Here is a 22,985-nt window from a genome sequence, read left to right on the forward strand (position 1 = left end):
GTTGAGGTGACAGCCATTACCGTTAATGCCTTCAACATGTCGCCAACACTTCACACGTCGTCATAGCAACTGAGCGTGCTGATGAAATACAGAAGGCTGTGGATTTACGCCTGTGTGTGCGTGCGTGTGCGTGCGTGTTCATGCGTGCATGTTTGAGAACATCTGTCTTTGTTATGTGGGCACGTGTGCGTGTTTGTGTTTTTGTGTCCGTATGTGTGATCCTCATTTCCTGTCGAGATGATAATTCATAATGTGATTTGAATGCATGCACCAAACAAAAGACATGCCTATAGAAGACAGGGTCGTAAATGTTGTGATGTGTGCGTGGGAGACTGGAACAGCTGACTGTGGATGGGACACGCATGGTGGTGTCAAGTTGGTTAGCCGACTTTTCTCTTTGTGTATGAGATCCATTGAGGTTTGCTTGTGTGCCACTTGGTTCACTACTCACAGCCACCTTTGGCCTTGTGTGTGTGTGTGTGTGTGTGTGTGTGTGTGTGTGTGTGTGTGTGTGTGTGTGTGTGTGTGTGTGTGTGTGTGTGTGCGTGTTTAAGAGTTTCTTTCTCAGTGTCTGTCTGACACTAACCATTACTGTTTGAGACAGGAGAACACACAGTATTGTTGGAATGCCCCTGGCTGGTTCTTGACGCATCGCGTTTGATCTCTGATGACCTACTCACTTTGGTCTGCTTTACTTCCCCCTCTCCCTCTCGGCTCTCCAGAGCTGGACAACCCAGAGGCCAGGGTGACAGAGATCCACCAGATCGTCCACCGGCTGCCAGAGAAGAACAGACAGATGCTTGAGCTGCTCACCAAACATCTGGCCAAGTAGGTGGATTAAGTGGATCCCTACTGACACACACTGACACACGCGCATGCAAACACGCACGCACACATGCACACACTTAACTCACACACATACACACTAAACTTACAAACACACACACACATGCACTTTTGTTTCTGTGTAAAACCAGTAGTAGTGCATATTAAATGAGGAAGACAAAATGTTCATGTCATGCATTGAAGAAAACCTCATCATTGTTGAGCTTTTTAAAGGCTTTAAAATAAACCTGTGTTCTTAAACTGCAAGCACATCCCAGTGCTGAGTGTACCTCACTGGGAATCATGGCAGCATTATGCAACAGAAATAATATAAAAAATCAACATCCATTACAGCTGACACATTTTTCTGATGACGTTATGTTTATTGTTCTCTGCGCTGGCTGAGCTTGGCATTTCACTCAATGAGATCATAAGGCTAGGCATTAGGCTTGGTTCCTCAACAGTCACACAGCAGCAACAATACAAGATACAGTAAATAAAGAAAAGTACAAATAAAAATGCGTAAAAAAATAAGTTAAAGTAAGTAGCAGCATAGACCACGATAATAAATAATAAAATATAATAAATAAGTAATAATGAGAGAAACTAAGACAGTGGTAATAAGTAATAATAAGTACTGAGGCGTACTAAAGTTGCTACCGCCATATATCACCTCTGTTACAAATCCTTTGCACCTGAGCTAGGGAGTTTTGCACCAGGTATGACCTCCACACGTTCTCCCAGACCAACGTGGCGCTGGGCCACCATGCTCCTTTCCAGCGTCACTGTGGGTTGTTCAAATTCGGGCTGCCTTGATGCGTCAATGTGTTTAACTTTTTTTGCTATTTAATCAAAAATTGCTGAATTGGTTTTAATAATGCTTCAACAGAAGTCATTGGCCTTGGGTTCCACTTATTGGTCTGAATTTGGCTCGGTTACGGCAGAGCTTCAGGGGGCTTAGTTTAAAAAACAAACAGCGCTGAACAGCGTTGAAATATTATTGATACATGATTAATAACTTGATTGGGTTGTGATTGCTGCTACTGAGTGCGTGGTAGTGCCACCATGTAAACTAGCTAATCGTTAGCTAGCTAGCTGAATTTACATCAAACTCAGGCCCTGTCCACATGGCCACGATTTTTGTGTAAAAACGTGGAATTCTTGCCCATTTGGGCGGACCGGGCAGAAGGACACAGAGGTTTTGGTGCCTGCAAACGTACTCTTTTGAAACCAGGTTCCAGGGTGAAAAACTTGTAAACGAAGACGTCATCGCCCCCCCACCGGGTGGGCAACACAAGTATTCCGTCTAATTTGTTTTTGTTTGATTTGATTTGTATTATTTTGTGGCTTTAAATGCAGCTCCTTGGTAAACACTATTACTTACTGTACATTGAAAAGTATTTTCTGCTCAATCTTCAAGGTTTAACAACTGCTGTTGTTGTTCTTCGGTTTCTTCTTCTTCGACTGTATGTTTGTATAAAGCGAGCAGGCTTGACTCCGCCTTTTCTTATTATTTTTTCTGTAGCAGAAACAGCGCCACATATAGGCCTGGAATATTTACTACAGCGTTTCCACAGCTAGATGCGTTTTCAAAATTAGTCCATCATTACAGAGAAATTCCTGCCCCTCTGCCAAGGAAAAAGTTTGTTCTTCGTAGGTGTGGACAGGGCCTCATTCTTAGCTAGCAAGCTACTATTACGTAAGCTACATAATAACTTCTCGTTCGCAAGCTTACTTCTTTAAACCTACTGTATATACTGACTTACTATTAGAAGCGAAGATGATGATATACTTTTGGGTGATATGGTTGTATTTCAGAATGGAACTAGAATGTTCTTTTTGTTGCAGAAGTAAGATACACAGGGATGCAATTGCTCTTACTTGTCAGCCATTGTTATCAAGCAAAGTGTGTTGAAGCTGTTTACCAAATGACCCAAGCGCTCAACGAGACATGCAGCTGAACATTGTTCTAAACTGGATATGTAGGCTCAACGTATCTGTATGTAGCGACAGTAACCCAGACTCGCCTCAGTTACAAATCCTGTTTTCCCCAGCTATGGAGACAGAGCTAAGGAGATGGCCCTGATGAACTGAGGGCACGAGCAAGGTTCTGGGAAGACAAGATTTGCTTTCTCTATACAGTACTGGAATACTCTGTCGCCTCATTCTGCTTGTCCTCAATCCTCCAGAGGTATTACGGCTCTGTGTAATCTCTCTATACTCTTTGCCCTGTATGGCCGTTTTAAATTCACACACACGATCAAACACACACATTAAAACATAAATGAGGTCAAATCCCTTTCAACGTTGTCTTCCATCAGAGTGACATGACCAGCTGTCGATGTTGCGTGTGTGCACATGCATGTGCGGCGTGTGTGTTTGTGTGTTTGTGTGTGTGTGGGGGGGGGGATTCAAGGTTTTTATGAATCTGGTCTGTCACTATTCTCTTCTTAGATTATTCTTTATGCTTTAATGGATTGAAAGTAAGTTGGTTTTCTTGCTTAGACTTGTGCACTGAGGTTGGTTCAAACCTTATGTGATGCATATTTAAACATGCATGTTTGTGCATATCCAACCTTGTCCCTTTGACATTCTACGCAATAAACATGCTGTGTATTTGATGTGTGGAGTTTAACAACGGAGACACAGTCTCTATTGAGTGGTAATGACCAATCAGACACATGATACTCCTTGAATTAGCCGTTATGGGTGGAGACTAACGATGGGCTCAGCCGGTCGGACCCGTTTGAATCGGACAAATACAGACACGCACACACATACTGAGGCTCAGTTAATATGACACCCAGCATGTTGCTCGCTGCTTTGGTGTTGCTGAGCGCCTCTCTTTATGTCTCGGGTCATGAGTTGAGAAGACAATAAACTCATAAAAAGTCACTCACTGTAAGTTAGGATGTAGACATTCTACAGCTGCCCTCTGTGTAAGTGGCCCCTGGAATTCAGGGCAGTGAACAGCATGCTGTCCTGTACGTTTGTGTACATAATGTGTGTGTGTGTGCATAGATATATATATATATATATATATATATATATATATATATATATATATATATATATATATATATCTATGCACACATACACAAATATATATTAGGGCTGGGCAGCGATTAACAGTTTTAGTCGCATAGTATGGTGAGTTAACTCGCGATTAATTGCCCTTTTAAAGTTCTATTCTAAATCCACTCCAATTGAAGTTATCAAATGGAATGAGACATTATCATTCACACCAAATGTACACCAAATGCACACCAAATAAGCAAAAAATAGGCCAAGAGATCTTGAGGGAGTTTTATTGACTCACTCAGTGTCACTCAACTTATGGAACAAAACAGATTTGGGAATTGTAAACAGGCAGTTAATTAGTACAATTGTAAACCAACAGTTACTACAAGTGTAATTGAATGTAAAGTAAGTGGAACGAATGATTTCTGATATGAATGTTGAAATTCTGTAGGCAAAAAATCAAAGTAAAAAAAAAAAGAGGGCGTGTCAATGTGTATTATTCGCGGTGAAACAAGATTTGCGTTAACCAGCCCTAAAATATGTATATATATACAGTGGGGCAAAAAAGTATTTAGTCAGCCACCAATTGTGCAATTTCTCCCACTTAAAAAGATGAGAGAGGCCTGTAATTTTCATCATAGGTATACCTCAGCTATGAGAGACAAAATGAAAAAAAAAAAAAAAAAAAAAATCTAGAAAATCACATTGTCTGATTTTTAAAGAATTTATTTGCAAATTATGGTGGAAAATAAGTATTTGGTCAATAACAAAAGGTCATCTCAATACTTTGTTACATGCCCTTTGTTGGCAATGACAGAGGTCAAACGTTTTCTGTAAGTCTTTACAAGGTTTTTACACAGTGCTGCTGGTATTTTGGCCCATTCCTCCATGCAGATCTCCTCTAGAGCAGTGATGTTTTTGGGCCACACAGACTTTCAACTCCCTCCAAAGATTTTCTATGGGGTTGAGATCTGGAGACTGGCTAGGCCACTCCAGGACCTTGAAATGCTTCTTATGAAGCCACTCCTTCGTTGCCCGGGCGGTGTGTTTGGGGTCATTGTCATGCTGAAAGACCCAGCCACGTTTCATCTTCAGTGCCCTTGCTGATGGAAGGAGGTTTTCACTCAAAATCTCACGATACATGGCCCCATTCATTCTTTCCGTCATTCGGATCAGACGTCCTGGTCCCTTGGCAGAAAAACAGCCCCAAAGCATGATGTTTCCACCCCCATGCTTCACTGTAGGTATGGTGTTCTTTGGATGCAACTCAGCATTCTTTCTCCTCCAAACACGACGAGTTGAGTTTTTACCAAAAAGTTCTATTTTGGTTTCATCTGACCATATGACATTCTCCCAATCCTGTTCTGGATCATCCAAATGCTCTCTAGCAAACTTCAAACGGGCCCGGACATGCACTGGCTTTAGCAGGGGGACACGTCTGGCACTGCAGGATTTGAGTCCCTGGCGGCGTAGTGTGTTAGTGATGGTAGCCTTTGTTACTTTGGTCCCAGCTCTCTGGAGGTCATTCACTAGGTCCCCCCGTGTGGTTCTGGGATTTTTGTTCACCGTTCTTGTGATCATTTTGACCCCACAGGGTGAGATCTTGCGTGGAGCCCCAGATCGAGGGAGATTATCAGTGGTCTTGTATGTATTCCATTTCCTAATAATTGCTCCCACAGTTGATTTCTTCACACCAAGCTGCTTACCTATTGCAGATTCAGACTTCCCAGCCTGGTGCAGGTCTACAATTGTGTTTCTGGTGTCCTTTGACAGCTCTTTGGTCTTGGCCATAGTGGAGTATGGAGTGTGACTGTTTGAGGTTGTGGGCAGGTGTCTTTTATACTGATAAGGAGTTCAAACAGGTGCCATTAATACAGGTAACAAGTGGAGGACAGAGGAGCCTCTTAAAGAAGAAGTTACAGGTCTGTGACAGCCAGAAATCTTGCTGGTTTGTAGGTGACCAAATACTTATTTTCCACCATAATTTGCAAATAAATTCTTAAAAAATCAGACAATGTGATTTTCTGGATTTTTTTTTTTCATTTTGTCTCTCTTAGCTGAGGTTTACCTATGATGAAAATTACAGGCCTCTCTCGTCTTTTTAAGTGGGAGAACTTGCACAATTGGTGGCTGACTAAATACTTTTTTGCCCCACTGTATATATATATATATATATATATATATATCCAATGCTGGGGCTATTCTAAATACAGATCTGTAATAAATCCGACTTGGAGGAGGTAACCACTAGTTGCCTCCAGTCCAGCAGAGCAGCCAGAGAAGTGACCTTGCCGTACGGCAGTGTGTTACTGCGTCTGTATGTGTGCTATTTTTTCGTTGTTTGTTACATTTCTCTATCAAAATAATGTACTATTGGTCATCCATTGTTGGTGAGTATTCACAGTACTGTTTGTAACACAAGTAATATGTTGAATATTAAAACCCTGAATGCATGCAAACTTTATTGGCACTCAGTCCCCGGACAAAGATGGCCAACGACCGAAATAGCCAGACGGGGCTAACGTCTGCTTGTGGACCGAGCTGAAGGGGGGCTTGTCCTGAATTCCTGCCCTCTATGATATCATCAACGCTGCTCCCAACTCCCATCTAGTTTCGTCTGCGTTCCAAGCCCAATATATCCCCTCCTCCAACCCCTTTATAACGCTCACAGAGCCATGGGTGTTATTTCTGGAGATTGCTTTAGCAGTGCACTTGTATGAAAGGCCGTAGCCTACTTGTTAAAAGCAGATGCATGACACTGGGCTGCGGGGCTATTTTGACCACTTCTGTATTTACTCCTCTCATGGACCCCGGGGGGGGGGGGGGGGGGGGGGGGGGAGCTCAGTCTAGAGCTACTCCTGCTCATCACTGGGTTCAGTGAACATGCTCAGTAAGTATCTGATGACCCGTGGGACAGGGAGAGGTATAGGTTTACAACAACAACCTGTCCTCCTCTAGAGCAGAGGTTGGGCTTCAGACCTGCCGCCAGACACACACTACAGGGAGGAATACCCACCACTTTATTCCAAACACAGAAAGTGAAGATCAGGTCTAACTAGGTTATCAAGTAATGAACAACGTGAACAATATCAACCTTATAATAATCATTATGAGGATACTAATAAATTGGATTTGTAGAGGCATCATTATGGATTAGTAATCCATTCATAGTGGACAATAAAGAGGCCAAATATAAATACCTGACTGAAAATTATATATATACTAATATGATATATATATAAATATATATATACTGTGTACAGCAATCTACAGGTGACAGACACGTGGTCTTTACATATTGTCGCTCTCTCTCCTAGCGTGGCCAATAACCATCAGCAGAATCTGATGACCGTAGCCAATCTGGGGGTGGTCTTCGGCCCCACGTTGCTCCGCCCACAGGAAGAGACGGTGGCGGCCATCATGGACATCAAGTTCCAAAACATTGTGGTGGAGATCCTGATAGAGAACCATGAGAAGGTAGGCCACACACACACACACACACACAAGCAAACCTACGAACCCACACAAACCTGCACACACACACAAACTGTACACACGCACACAAACTGTACACACATACACACACAAACCTGCACACACACATAAACCTGCACACACACAAACACCTGCATATCTACACACTGACCCACCTACACACACACATCTACACACACACCTACACACACTCACCTACACACACACTTGCACACCTACACACACAAACACACACCTACACAAACACACCTGCCCCCATACACAACACACACCTGTACCTTTGCACACACACAAACCTACACACACCTGCACCCCCTCACCTAACACACACAAACACAAACGCACGCACACACACACACCTTTGCTTTATGTGAGCCTCTCTGGTGTGTGTGTGTGTGTGTGTGTGTGTAGATATTCCGGGAGGTCCCGGCTGGTGTGTGTGGGTTGGTCAACCCCCAGCTGCACCTGTCCCGCCGGAGGAGTGCGGAGAACAAGGCCCCGTCCTGCAGCGAGCGGCCCCTCACGCTCTTCCACACACCCACACACTCGGTGAAAGGTGAGGCGCATCCACGCATGCATGTAGCTAAACACTCACACACACACACGCATACATGTAGCTAAACACTCACACACACACACGCATACATGTAGGTAAACACTCACACACACACACGCATACATGTAGCTAAACACTCACACACACACACGCATACATGTAGCTAAACACTCACACACACACACGCATACATGTAGGTAAACACTCACACACACACACGCATACATGTAGCTAAACACTCACACACACACACGCATACATGTAGCTAAACACTCACACACACACACGCATACATGTAGGTAAACACTCACACACACACACGCATACATGTAGCTAAACACTCACACACACACACGCATACATGTAGCTAAACACTCACACACACACACGCATACATGTAGGTAAACACTCACACACACACGCATACATGTAGGTAAACACTCAATCACAAACATGTAGGTAAACACTCAAACACACACACATACATGTAGGTAAACACTCAAACACACACACATACATGTAGGTAAACACTCAAACACACACACATACATGTAGGTAAACACTCACACACACACGCATACATGTAGGTAAACACTCAATCACAAACATGTAGGTAAACACTCAAACACACACATACATACATGTAGGTAAACACTCACACACACACACACATACATGTAAGTAAACACTCACATACACACACGCATACATGTAGCTAAACACTCAAACACTCAATCACAAACATGTAGGTAAACACTCAAACACACACACATACATGTAGGTAAACACTCAAACACACACACACATACATGTAGCTAAACACTCAAACACACACACATACATGTAGGTAAACACTCAAACACACACACACACATACATGTAGGTAAACACTCAAACACAAAAAGACACATATTCGCACTTGCTGACTCAAAAACTCTCAACCAACGCAGACGCACAGATTTGAGAATGATCAGATCACGAACAGATCACGCTACATTAAGACCCAGACACATGGAATACGATTTCACAATCAAAGTGTTTTGAAAGTGTAAATGGAATTCCATGCTATGAGATTTGAATGTTCCAGAAATTATGCATGTTATTCCCATGGTTACTACCCGAGGCAAGTTTGGGAAAGTTATCTTAATAAGCAGTGAGTATGTTATATATGAAATACGGAAAACACTGTGGCGTTTTACTATTTGAATGTCCAATAAGTTACACCCAAATTCATTGCCGGACACTTGGGCTCATTAATCAATTAATCTATTAGAAAGGAAAAAATCCTAAATAATAGCAAATGCCATCCAACTTTACAAGAGCAAAAAGTGATCTCATAAATTTCATAGATCTATGTTATGGAACATATATTTAATTTTTTTTTTTTTATAAGTTTAAAACACATAAAATCATCTTTAAACACCAACCCCTACTGTGTAGACTCAAAAAAAAACAGAGGCTAGAATCAGCGGCCGGCTCCCTGGTCCCCATCACTGAGTACAGGAACGTTAAACCCCCTGGTCCCCATCACTGAGTACAGGAACGTTAAACCCCCTGGTCCCCATCACTGAGTACAGGAACGTTAAACCCCCTGGTCCCCATCACTGAGTACAGGAACGTTAAACCCCCTGGTCCCCATCACTGAGTACAGGAACGTTAAACCCCCTGGTCCCCATCACTGACTACAGGAACGTTAAACCCCCTGGTCCCCATCACTGAGTACAGGAACGTTAAACCCCCTGGTCCCCATCACTGAGTACAGGAACGTTAAACCCCCTGGTCCCCATCACTGACTACAGGAACGTTAAACCCCCTGGTCCCCATCACTGACTACAGGAACGTTAAACCCCCTGGTCCCCATCACTGAGTACAGGAACGTTAAACCCCCTGGTCCCCATCACTGAGTACAGGAACGTTAAACCCCCTGGTCCCCATCACTGACTACAGGAACGTTAAACCCCCTGGTCCCCATCACTGAGTACAGGAACGTTAAACCCCCTGGTCCCCATCACTGAGTACAGGAACGTTAAACCCCCTGGTCCCCATCACTGAGTACAGGAACGTTAAACCCCCTGGTCCCCATCACTGAGTACAGGAACGTTAAACCCCCTGGTCCCCATCACTGAGTACAGGAACGTTAAACCCCCTGGTCCCCATCACTGAGTACAGGAACGTTAAACCCCCTGGTCCCCATCACTGAGTACAGGAACGTTAAACCCCCTGGTCCCCATCACTGACTACAGGAACGTTAAACCCCCTGGTCCCCATCACTGAGTACAGGAACGTTAAACCCCCTGGTCCCCATCACTGACTACAGGAACGTTAAACCCCCTGGTCCCCATCACTGAGTACAGGAACGTTAAACCCCCCTCTGGCTGCAGGCGAGCATCGGAACAGCGTGGGGAACAGCGTGGGGAACAGCGTGGGCCCGGACCCCCAGCAGCAGCGGGCCCCCATGTCCTCGGCCTGTAACAGCAGCAGCGGGGGCAGCAGCGGGGGCCTGACCTCCAGACACAGCCTGACCAGCAACGACGGAGAGGGGGACCCAGCGCGCCACAGCAGGCCCAGCTCCCTGTGAGTCAGCCCGCGCACACTCTGCTGAGACGCCTGGCCCCGGGCCGTCCAGAGCTCTGTCCAAAACGGTTTAAATGACAGGACCGATCAGGGGTAAGGACGGAGGGGGAGTTCATGGAGGACAGAGAGCATAGCGGTTGGTAGGATTTCAAAATAATCACGTATGCCAAGTGATATACATATCACTATTATATATATTTATATATTTTTTATATAGTTAAATGATATTATCAAATGGAATGACACTTTATCATTCATACCAAATGTACTTAATAAGCAAAAACTAGGCCAAGTGATCTTGAGGGAGTTTTATTGACTCACTCAGTGTGGGTTGAATATGAAATTTACAGAACACAGATCTGAAGATGGTTTTTTTGACGGGGGGGGGGGTCGATCGGTGCGCACGTACAGGTGTCAAGCACTCAGTATACTACTACGACGTAATCCAAAATCCGACTCAGTAACCACGGAGACCCTTCGAGCCTTCGAAGTTCTCCGTCGGGATGTCGGATACGCAATGCAATTCGATATTATATGATGACTACTAACCAGTGATGGGAATAACAGCGTCACTTTTTCCACTAATGAGAAATCTAATTGATTACTCTTCCCATCATTATAACACCATTACCGTTACTTCCAAATAATACGGCGCGTCACTATAATTGAAGCAGTTTTTTCATCAGACCAACTAGATCTCTCTCTCTGTCTCTCTTTACTGTTCTTCCTTGGTCAGTGGGCACTAGTGATGGGTGGGTCGCGAACGAGCCTGTTGAAAGAGCCGGCTCTTTTATGTTAACGATGGGAGTCGGCCCCCGACCGCGGGACATTTTATATTTATATATATATATTTTCCTAGGCAGAATGATATTAAGATCTCCGCTCCACGGGTGCTCCGTGCATGTTATGCGTGTTGTTAGAAAATGGAATTTTTACTTTTGAATACTAATAGGATGTATTGAATAATTTAAGTGATATATAGGCTTACACTTACGAATCATAAGTCAAAACGGGTTGCTTTTGGCTGAATTATAAAAGGTATAAGTGCTAATATGAAGCTGTTTGGGAGCCAAAAGAGCCGGCTCTTGTTGGTGAGCTGATCCGAATGATCCGGCTGCCTGTAAAGAGCCGAAATTCCCATCACTAGTGGGCACGAGACGATCGCATTAATGATAACGATTGGCTGAGGTAGATTAACATGTCATGGTAAGCCAATCAGAGGTAGAGTTGGACGTTGGGTGTTGTTTACACAATCTCGAAAGCACGCATAGTCGGACACAGAACAACACAAGTGAGGCAACAGGAATGGCGAGCCCAAATAATCCAAAAACAGCCTTCTTTAAATGGAAGTATAGCCATTACTTTTCCCTCCAAGAAATGAAAGGAACGAGTCTAATCTTGAACTGCAAATTATTCCCTGGACAAAGTGCCTCCCCACGTCGGTGTCAAGAAGGCTAATTCAAACATCTTTCGACGTTGCATGCTTCCGTGCATGAACATGAACATGTATTTTGAGTTCTAGTATAGAGGGGTGGAGGTGGGGTCCAAATTATTTGACACATTTGATCATTTAAAAATTTACTTGAAAGTTTGGTCAGGTGAACTTGTCGCGCCACATCTTTTGCCCGCCAACGGTGCTTCATGCCAATTCATTCAACCATGGCCGAGATAACCACCATTGCATGTCTTTACCTGTTGTGGAAGAGGGAGAGACGTCTGAGAACCCGACGCAGTCTATTCATAATATTGTAATGACCACGGAAGAGGCAGTGAATGAAATATTGATTCGACAGCGATTTATTAGATACATAATAAACCGTTGGAACACGCAACGCCGGTAAACAAACCCCGCGAAGCCCAATCCCTATAACTCCTCGCGCTACGGTCATCCGAAGGCACACAGAGCTTTTGGCCGTGATATTATATATAAAATTCTATTATATTATATACTATTATAGAGCTCCGGGAGTCGCAAACGGCAACAAATCACTTTCTCTTCCATGCTACGGTTCACCCCGGACTGCACTGCAGGGAACAGTTGGCCGGTTGAACGCTGATTGGCTGTTACGTTACATATGTCACTCAGTGGCCACGCTGATTGGCTGTCATCACGCGATTGTCGCGGCAAAGTTGAAATATTTCAACTCGAGCGTGCAAATCCACGTGAACTTGCCGGGTAAAAGTGTGTCGCCCCTTCGCGTTTGGTGTGAACGCACAGTAACTAGTTATGGCTGTTTTTTTTACTACTCGGTAGACATGGAGAGCCCTCCCCTTCGTCTGAGACCCTACGTGCGCATCCAATATTTTTTAACTATCCGTCAACGGAGACGGACGGAGACGGCAAGGGCTTTGATTGGTCCTCTAACAAAATTATTTCCGGAATCACTTTTCCCGGTTTGACTTTGCACCTTATTTACTTTATACCTTGTTTACTCTGCACATTAAGGACCAATAAAACACCAAATAAGATTTGAAAAGCTTTGAAAGTTTATTTACAACACTAATTACATGGTTAGTAGTCATCATATAAGATCGATCGGGCGGCGAATTGCATTGCGTATCCAACATCCTGACGTGGGTCCCGTAGTTACGGAGTCGGATTACGGATTATGGAGTAGGAGTAGTATACTACGGCCTTTACTTTTATAATTTTTGACTGAGTTACTACTTTAGTTACTTTTTGGGAGAAGTAACTGTAAGTAATTACTGCATTTTATTTTATATATTTAATATGAATAAACTTCCAAACCTTTTTCAAATCTTATTTGGCCTTTTATTTGTCCCTAATTTGCAAAGTAAACAACGTTCAAAGTAAACAAGGTGCAAGGAAAGGTGATTCCGTAAATGATTTTGTTAGAGGACCAATCACAGCCCTTGCCGTCTCCGTTGCGTCGACGGATAGTTAAAAAATATTGGATGCACACGCAGAGCTACGGAGAGGGCTCTCCGTGTCTACGTACAGCCCTTTACGGGTAGTAAAAACCAGTCTTCAGGCTGACCAATTAAAGGCCTGATCGCTGTCACGCTCATATGAGAGGTCTTAAAATGCTATACTTCGCGAGGACCTTTCCATCACTTCCCCTCACCTGCTATGCATGCTTATTTCTTCTACTAAATAGAATTTCCTAATTATTGAAGCATATAGCACAGGCCTTCTCATGTTAATAGGATATTACGCCGTCATATTTTCTTCCGACTTCGGGTAGCTCGCTCTTTTTTTGTCATACATGTGTTTGCATCCCTGACATATATATATATATATATATATATATAGAAAGATCTAGACTGACGAGCCTCATTGCGTGTCACGTGCCACAAAGCTGGCTGCCGCAGGTGACGCCCCCTCCCTCCCATCAAGTGAGCGGACACCAGAGGTCACAGGGGTCATAGAGAGAGAGAGCCTTTCCACCAAATGTATCTGGTCTTGGATGAGAAAAGGCAAAATGTTGAACGGAACTCTTTCTCAAACGTCACCTGTGGAATGTTAGATCTCCTCTGATTGGCTTATAGCAAGCCTGAGACGGGACGGAGCGAGGCCTAGCAACCGAAGTGAAACTGAGCAATGACCCCAAAATAAATCTCAACCCGACAGCCTCTTTAGAGTTGCCTACCAGATCTGCCCCTCTGGCTCTCGTTCTCGTGTATGTGCCCCTCATTTACTCTCACTCTATCTCTCTCTGTCTGGTGTATGTATGTCTCATTCACTCTCACTCTATCTTTCTCTGTCTCTAATTCACTCTCACTCTCTGGCTTGGGGAGTATTTCTGGTCTTCCTCCCTGAGGTGGTTCAACTCCACCTTCTTACAGAAACACATATGTTACACGCTACATACAGACGAAAAATGCAGACAACTTGTCGTGACAAGGGATTACTGTTATTGAGTCAGCGGGTTTTTTCCGAAAAATCATTTTGACTCCAATGTCCTGTGCTGGTGCCATTCCTAGAAATGAAAACTTTTCCTGTGTTTGGTGTGTGTGTGTGTGTGTGTTTGTGTTTGTGTGTAATCCCTTTGTCAGGCTAATATCATTCATCTTTTACGCATTATGCATTCAAAACAGGCAGGGTAGAAGAAAGACGGAATGGAAAACAGTTTAACTCATTGCTGGTGATTAGTTAGGTCGTTAGGTCTGTGTGTGTTTAGCTTTTAGAACAAATACAAAAAAAACGGGCTATATATATGTACACATAAATGGAATGCACACATACAGTATGTCCGCTGTTATTGTGAATACAACTCTGTCTTTCCCCTGCTACACATCAACAAGTCTCGGTTAAATGGGTCATTTTAAGCACAGAGCATGATAGAACATTAATTGAACGTCTCTTTGCTTTTATTGTCACCGTCTTCTCAGAGTAACAAAAACTTAATGGGAAGCATTTAACAAAAAATACCAGAGCCAAATACAATGAAGTGAATGATTCTAATGCTGTGCGGTATAGTATCTGTTCAAAGAGGGAGAAGAGGAGGTCTCTCCTGCCTTGTTGGTAGATGACCTAGGCCCAAGCTTAGTTTTCATGTGAATTTTTCTCTCCCAGAAAATTGAGTTTAAAGATCCCATATTATGCTTTTTTAGGGTTAATAATTGCATTTGGGGGTACTACATGAATAGGGTTACATGGCTGCATGTTAGAAATACCCCTTATTATATCTCACACTGCTCATTTCTGCAAAACAAATTTCAGAGTCTTTCAAAAACGTTCTGTTTTGAGTAGCCCAGACTGCTGTGATTGGTTGAACGCCCACTCTGTTGCGATTGGTCGAACGCTTTGCTCGTGTGTCGGCAAGCTCACGCCCCCGAGAAGTTGGAAACATCGCAAGCTAGCTGCTTCACACCCTTAATGAGGGGCGTTCTCGGTGGGTGCGAATATTTCCCCTGGCTCTGAATTATACTTTTCCAGCTTAGCGGACGTAAAACGTTTGCATACGTCACATAACAGTGTAAAGCAAAGGGAAAGGTCTAAAAAGCATCGGCCCTTTAATCCCCCGTTTGTGTCCTTGTGTCGCAGGTTGAGCCCAAAGAGTACAGGCAGCGTCACTAGCAGGTACAATCCCCAGTCATACACAAGCTCGTGGTCTGCCTCTTTATCAGCCACGTGTCTCAATCTTACTTTACTTTTGTTTCTTTGTGTGTGCCTGTGTTTGCACGCGGGTGGGTGTGTGTTTGCGTGTGTGCGTGTCTTGCTTGCACAGCTCGGTCAGCCCGCCCTCCCCCCGCTCTCCCTCGTGGCCGATGTTCTCCGCCCCCTCCAGCCCCCAGCCTACCTCGCCCGCCTCCAGCGACTCCACCCCCGCCAGGTAGGGTGGGTGGGCCCCCGGCTCACTGTCACACAGGGCACCCCACCTGGGAACATGAGCCCATTAGGGGACACGCACGCACGCACGCACGCACGCACGCACGCACACACACACACACACACACACACACACACACACACACACACACACACACGCGCACACAAACACACACACACACACACACAAACCTGCACACAAACACACACACACACACACACAAACCTGCACACAGACACACACACTCACACCTGCATCTTTGCACACACAAACATACACACACCTGTACCCCCGCACAGAACACAAACACACCCACACACACACACACACATCGTGTCCAGCAGACACAGGAGTGAGGTTGCTGTACACGGTGGGACGGTGCAGGGGCTGAAGCGACTCCACTCTGACTCTATTCCTGCCCCTGATACTGTCTACGACGTGATGTGTGTGTGATGTGTGACGCTGTGGAGTGTTGTAAAGTGTTTCTGACAAGAGCCAGGCCATGTTTTTTTTGCCCCTTTTAATTTGGAATGACAACATGTACATATAAAACCATAAACAAAGAACGCATGTTCCTGTAGTCCTGCCGTGTGTCTTATCGCTGTCATTACTTATTACTTGTTGCTATGTGGTAGTTTACTACACGACTACATAGTGCATAGTGTAAGAGGCTTCGTGCTCGCAGTTGGCACGCGCATAACAAGGGAAACCATTTTGCCTCTCTCTCTCGCTGTCCGTCTCTCTCTCTCTCTCCTTTCCTCTCTATCCTCTCTGTCTCTCTCTCTCTTTCTCACCTCTCTTTCCTCTCTTCTCTCTCTCTCTCTCTCTCTCGCTCTCTCTCTCTCTCTCTCTCTCTCTCTCTCTCTCTCTCTAGTGTGGCAGGCAGGAGGGCTCGTGCGCTGTACGCCTGTAAGGCCGAACACAACTCTGAGCTGTCCTTCATCGCGGGGACCATCTTTGAGAACGGTGAGTCAGTGGGAGAGGGCGGGGTTTTTACAGAAGTGGCCTATCACAGCCCCAGGAACGGGTACCTGACCCTGAACAAGTGTCTCCCAGGCTGTGTTTTTGAGTCTGGTCATCACAGTGCAGGCGGAGAGAGTTCATGGATTGCAGCGTTATCCCAGTTTACCCAATTTGCTTTCTCTTCTTTTGTACGAGCTGCGTACGCCAATCACCAGTCCCAGGAGCAGGGAGAATTAGAACCTGCTCCCTGAGGACATAGCAGAGCATCCCATAATACCACCCATATTACTGTCTCTCTCTCTCTCTCTCTCTCTGTTTCTCCCCCCTCTCTCTCTCTCTCTCTCTCTCTCTCTCTCTCTCTCTCTCTCTCTCTCTCTCTCTCTCTCTCTCTCTCTCTCTCTCTCTCTCTCTCTCCTTCTCGCTCTCTCTCTCTCTCTCTCTCTCCTTCTCTCTCTCTCTCTCTCTCTCTCTCTCTCTCTCTCTCTCTCTCTCTCTCTCTCTCTCTCTCTCTCTCTCTCTCTCTCTCTCTCTCTCTCTCTCTCTCTCTCGCTCTCTCCACAGTGCGTCCATCCCGGGAGCCTGGCTGGCTAGAGGGCACTCTGGACGGCAGGGTGGGTCTGATACCAGAGAACTATTTGGAGTTTGTATAACCCAGGTTCTCACTGGACTTGGGTTCGGGAGGCGCTGGACGGGGGTCTTGGCTTGTTCCCGGCCGTATCAATACCCAACCGAGTGAAAGAAGAGTGATTTGACCGCAAAGGATACGTGAACTAGAAACGCCTGGAGGACCAGGTCTATCCCACAGCTGTTCAGACAGACAGACAGATGGATAAATGGGAGGAGAGCAAATCCTTGCAAGCTAGAGGAGACCAGAAGGTAGAGGACGGCAGACCACTTGAAGTTGCACTGGAAGAGAACGAGATGAGACCAGCCCACACACACACACACACCTTTAATAAAATGCACTGCCACCTTTTAACATATCCCTGCATCCTCAGTAGGAAGTTTTCCCTTGATAATTAGTCAGATCGATGTATTAAAGCGAGCGATGAGGTCGAACTTCAAATGACTGAACAATTCAAAAACAATAAGGAACACAAAAGGCTTAGAAATCTGGATTCTTCAAACTTTTGTTGTTTTCCAACAATTTTCACTCGGCATGGGAAGGAGTGGTTTTATTTGAACTTTGGCTGATAGTTTCTAGTGTGTGTGTGTGTGTGTGTGTGTGTGTGTGTGTGTGTGTGTGTGTGTGTGTGTGTGTGTTTTAAGCACTTGCCCAACTAGAGGAACTGAAAACCCTGGCTCAACCCAAAGTAATTTATTGTTGGTTGGAGCTGACCTGCTTTCAGGCTCCCATGAAAAAAAACAAAAGCATTATTTCCTCTCATTACTGAAATAACTTCTCCCTGCATTGATTATTGGTCGTAATTTTATATGAGAAAAGACACCATTTTAAATGTGAAACTAGACTACTTTGTTCCTACATGTTATTTATTAGTTTTTCAAATGCACAATCCTGGACTGTATGCTATTTTAAATTTTATATTTTCTTTTTTTCTTACATTTTCTCTGGGAGGGGGTTATAATTGAAATTGTAAATACAGTTTTGGTAGGGTACTTTTTTTTAAAGAAATTTATATTTTGAATTTTTTTGAGCCTACTAACTTAATACCTTAGCATGTCAGTTGTTTCCTCAACCTTAAATCTATGTTAAGATGACAATGAAAAACAATGAAATAAAAATTCAACTTCTCCATAAGGTCTCATGTGTCTTAATGGTTCATGTTCACAGAACTTATTACAAGTGTAGTTGTAGCTACGAGAGAGACGCATGCTGCAGTGAAATATTCCCTCTGGTACTCAAGCGTCTTTCATACGGTTTACCTTATAAGTTGTTAATTTTATATTCGATATTATTCTATATAGTTGTTTGTTTGTAGTAAAGAGCAGTTGTCTGAGTCTCAGTCAAAGATCTGCACTAAACAAAAAGGAATGGGTCAAATTGTCTAATATATAGTTGCATATGCTAACTAAGTAGCGGTAAAAAATAAAGTGTTCAACTGGCTGGCGTTTAAGGCCAAAGCACTCACAGTAATTGCCCAGGATGGTAAATCGTCCCTGAAGACCGCGCACACGCCTTTGACACCTGTTATTGTGTACGTGTGTGTAATTGCAAAGCACTTTGAAGGCACAGCCTCGACGTTCGCCGTGTTAAGGCAGTCCAGTCACCGTGTGGCGTGTGTATTGCAGCCCCTGTGTGTTTACATAGAACGGCTTGCGTCATTAAGTAGGGATGGGGAGTGTTGAACGACCAACGGGGTGAATGTCAAACTTCTCATTCCCAAACACTAGGCCATGTCCAACTCAGAACGTGTTCACACTTTCGGCAAAACAAAACACATTTGTTTTTTACACTTTTTTGTTTTTATTTAACATTTATTCAAATAAGTGAAATATTGACAATGACTCCAGAAGAGGTCAATTACGAAAGTGATACAACTATTCTTTCTCTTTAAACAAATAGACATTTCATATATACCTTTTATTTGTTGTTTTTTTATACATAAGATTACATTTACAATAACTGAAATACAAACAAAAAACAGACTTCGATAAAAGCCATACCAGTGAAACATCATCTGCCCTTGAGTCTTAAAGATAGTATTTGAATGTACTTTATACAAAATATACTTTCATGACCAGTAAGAGGGTAGTGCAATTTGTCTGCAAGATCTGCTCGATTTTCTTTCACATGATTTCTTTATTTCCCTGCCAAAGCAATCCAGACTCTTCTCAGGCAGGTGGGGGGGGGGGGGTTAAAGTTCAACACGAGATCATCAAAGAAGGTCTTTATGTCTGATATTCCTTGGTGCTACTTCATACACATCTGTTCGAATACTCTGTTGTCAACTCTTAAAGTTTATGTATGTATTTATATATTTTCTGCTTTGGTCATTGATGTAGAAAATGTCCATTCGAGGGACCCCCCACCGATACTGACATCGTTATCGTCTCCCCTAACTTTAAAACACAGTGATTATTCATAACGACTTCCTGTGGGGTTGTTAAAAATAACATTTACATTACAACGTGCCCATGTTTAACACTTTGCAAACGTAAGCAACACGACTACTTTATCAAACACAAAAAACAACAAACAGGAGTAAAGGGGTCGGGGGTCTGGGGCATTTTTTGAGACTCAATGTACAAAAAGATTGAGTAAAATGATGGATACCAAAAAGAGACTAAGCTGCTGTAATACAAAATGCTGAGAATATCGTTTCAATATATATATTTTTACAATAAATCATAAAAAGCATTGATAATTAAGTCTGTTCCTCCTGAATTTTAAACCCTTTGTCTATGGCTCTCGGAATCCATTTCTCTCAAGGCCTTTTAGTCAAACATTTCAAATATGTCTTTTTAAAATGAAAACGTGAAGCATAGGAATATACAGGATTTTTCCTTGAAAAAATATTCTGTATTATCAGATAGGCGCTGGATATATATTTACCGTAATGTACACTTATGGCCATTTCAGAAAGAAGCAGGCATATGAACACATCGAGAAGGTTAAAGCTGGTTACCAGAAGCACCGCCACCTGAAATCAAAAATATTGTAATACTGTATGTTTAAAGAACATTGTTTTTAATTATTAATGATAAGAATCCTGCCAGGAAAATAAATCAATTGACAGAGGGAATTGGATGAAACTAGGATCGCCCTTAGGGAGGAAATAAACACAGATGGACGACCGCTTAATGACCACAAGATACTTTGTCTCGTAGAATACTGGCTCTCATGCACCCACAACCTGCTTTCACTGACAGCTTCAGCTAGCACACAAAAGACTTGTCTCTATGGCAACCTATTACCTGCAATTCGGAGTAGCATACATTAGCCTTTTTCTTTCTCTGTAAAGACGTAGTTGGGACAATGGGTCAAAGGGCATAATGGTCTAAATTAGTAAAATCACGGGTCAGAAAGTAAACCACATGTGTGGCTCTTTGAGAAGCCACTCTAGTATGTTAGGTAGGTTTGCAGGTTTGCTACTTCCATAAAGCAACACATGCACTACAGATGAGTGCAGCTTTGGATATGAAAGGGTACTCCTGTGCTGATTGAACAGCACAATGCAATTTCTAACAGTAATAGCATACTGACAATAAAAATAAATCTGGACCAAAAAGTTTAGGAGTACTTTTTTTAAATATATATAGATTTATATATAGATTATTTTTTTAATATACATAAAAAATACGGTTTAGTTTAAATAACAAAACACGATCAGATTTTCATAAATGAGCACCCTGAAGCCAAGTGTTGGTGACAGCCACAAACAACAACTTAAGTGGTTAACTGACAATAACCACTCCAAACAGACACCTTACTCTGGGAGTAGAAATGAACTAGAAACAATTTGATATTCTATTTGGCACTGCTATAATACATCCAAGTGAGGGGGAAAATGGCTTACAGATTAACTCATTGATTGTGAATATTTCCACCAACCTCAATGATGGAGGGCTCAAAAAATACTGATCTTGCCAAATAATTTTAAACACATTTCTTCATAGTTCACTCTTTTTGTTTTTAAATATATTATTTTGATTTCTAATTATTAACAATGCAGGTTTTTTTTGTTAAGAATATAAAGAAGGTGAAGCCAAATGCCAAGGTTGATGGGAAAATACAATGTAAGAAAGAAAGATCTTTCTCGATCCCGGTGTAACATTCTGGTTCATCTTCATATTGTGCACAGAGGACTTTTGCTCACAAGCAGGGTTCTCCTTTTGAGTTCCCTGATTCCTCGGTTCTTAATATCTTTATTCAAGATAATGTTCACAGATACAAACTGTTGACGAGGATTAGATAGAAACATTCGTATTTGATCAAATTTTAAAATATTATAAATGTAACCAATTTTTACTTTACCATAAAAATAATATTTGTTTGTTTTTTAATCACAAGATTAATTGGGTGCTATTTTTATAAAAAATATATATATTGATCATTATGGACCATCATTATCCCCATTTTGCCTGTTAGCATTGTCTCTCCTCTCTGTGCACTATGTTACGCTGTCCAGACAGTCACACTCCCACACCAGTTCCCCCAGGGCTAACTGGGAGTCAACCTTCCCATCAACACACATTTGCATACCAGTGTGTGACCTCATCAAAGAAATAGGTTTAAAAAGAGAAGCTTCAGTTTCCTCAGAACTCACACCATGCAAACGAATCTAACTGAACTGCAGAAAACAGATCCAAACTCACTGAGAGTCAGGGTGTAGAGCCAAAACATCAAATAGAAAGATGGGTATATTTAGATTAATAAATATTTCCTACGTACAAATGGACAAAATTCCTGGAACACCAAGGTAGGTCTTGTGTTGAATGGCAACAAGTTAATTGGGACTGAATTATGGCTATTTCCCAACACCAAACACTGACCTGAAATCTGATTCCTTAACTTGCATTTACTCTGTCGATTTTGGTAGTTAATACCCATTTATGGATTTGCATATGCATGAATTGTATAGCATGGTATATTTGTACAAACGTAAATGTGTATTAGCATAGAAGCCGTTATTGGTTAATCATAAATTTGAACAGCTGATGTAATCGTTTGACAATGATGGGAGATTAATGATTTGACCTAACAACCATTTAACTGAAGAAAGGAACACCTTGATTTTTCCATATGTAAAAAGTAGTTAAAAAATAATGTTTCTATTTCTACGTGCTACAACCCCTGTATTGTTTACCTTTGTTTACATTTCGGCATCATTAGATCAACCAGACAACTTAAAATAAAACTTAAAGGAAAGAAAAAGAGTGGAAATTGCCAACAAGGAGCAAAACAATAAATAAACGCAAAAAAGAAAAGAAAGATTACGCCGACGTTTTTTAAATTCCTATGCAAGTGTGTCAGCAGTTCAGACAGTATGGCTATAAAGAAGCCTGAAAGATTAAAAAAGGCACAACTTTTTCCCTTGTCTGATCAATTCGGTGTAAACATTTGTCTAGGCGCATGTGTGTCCACTGTGTGTGTATGCATAAAAAGCTTGCAGTTTCTACTCCTCTCTTCTCCAACGGCCAGGTTCATCCAAAAAAAAAGTTCCTGTTTCGTGAAACCTCAGTCACCCACTGCGGAAATCATTTGTAGTTTTCTGTCCATAACAACACGTTTTTCATCCTCCATTCCAAAACGCAGATCTGTGTCTGTCAGATGGGACGCTCTCTCGTTTAGTTTG

General features: G+C 42.8%; 2 protein-coding genes across 5 annotated transcripts in view; one reads left to right on the plus strand and one right to left on the minus strand.

Annotated features, from left to right (window-relative positions):
• The window catches only part of LOC307077146 (rho GTPase-activating protein 26-like), a 72,939-nt gene extending 54,475 nt beyond the window's left edge, over positions 1-18,464 (plus strand). For 2 of the 3 annotated variants that reach the window (XM_079738451.1, XM_079738452.1), the window contains exons 17-24: positions 723-828; positions 7,164-7,323; positions 7,753-7,897; positions 10,279-10,471; positions 15,480-15,515; positions 15,664-15,768; positions 16,640-16,731; positions 17,290-18,464. In XM_079738451.1, the coding sequence (XP_079594577.1) occupies positions 723-828; positions 7,164-7,323; positions 7,753-7,897; positions 10,279-10,471; positions 15,480-15,515; positions 15,664-15,768; positions 16,640-16,731; positions 17,290-17,378 (926 nt within the window). In that variant the 3' untranslated portion in view covers positions 17,379-18,464. The remainder of the gene's footprint in view (positions 1-722; positions 829-7,163; positions 7,324-7,752; positions 7,898-10,278; positions 10,472-15,479; positions 15,516-15,663; positions 15,769-16,639; positions 16,732-17,289) is intronic. The other variant, XM_079738453.1, reaches the window with a different exon arrangement.
• A 738-nt stretch (positions 18,465-19,202) lies between these two features.
• LOC307077068 (glucocorticoid receptor-like) overlaps positions 19,203-22,985 on the minus strand; it is a 70,952-nt gene continuing 67,169 nt past the window's right edge. For both annotated transcript variants that reach the window (XM_079738338.1, XM_079738337.1), the window contains one exon: positions 19,203-22,985. This exon is cut by the window's right edge and continues 1,311 nt beyond it. The gene's annotated coding sequence lies outside the window, so the exon portion shown is untranslated.

The sequence above is a fragment of the Pollachius pollachius genome (genome assembly GCF_949987615.1).
Source record: "Pollachius pollachius genome assembly, chromosome: 6".
In the NCBI taxonomy this organism is placed as follows: Eukaryota; Metazoa; Chordata; class Actinopteri; order Gadiformes; family Gadidae; genus Pollachius; species Pollachius pollachius.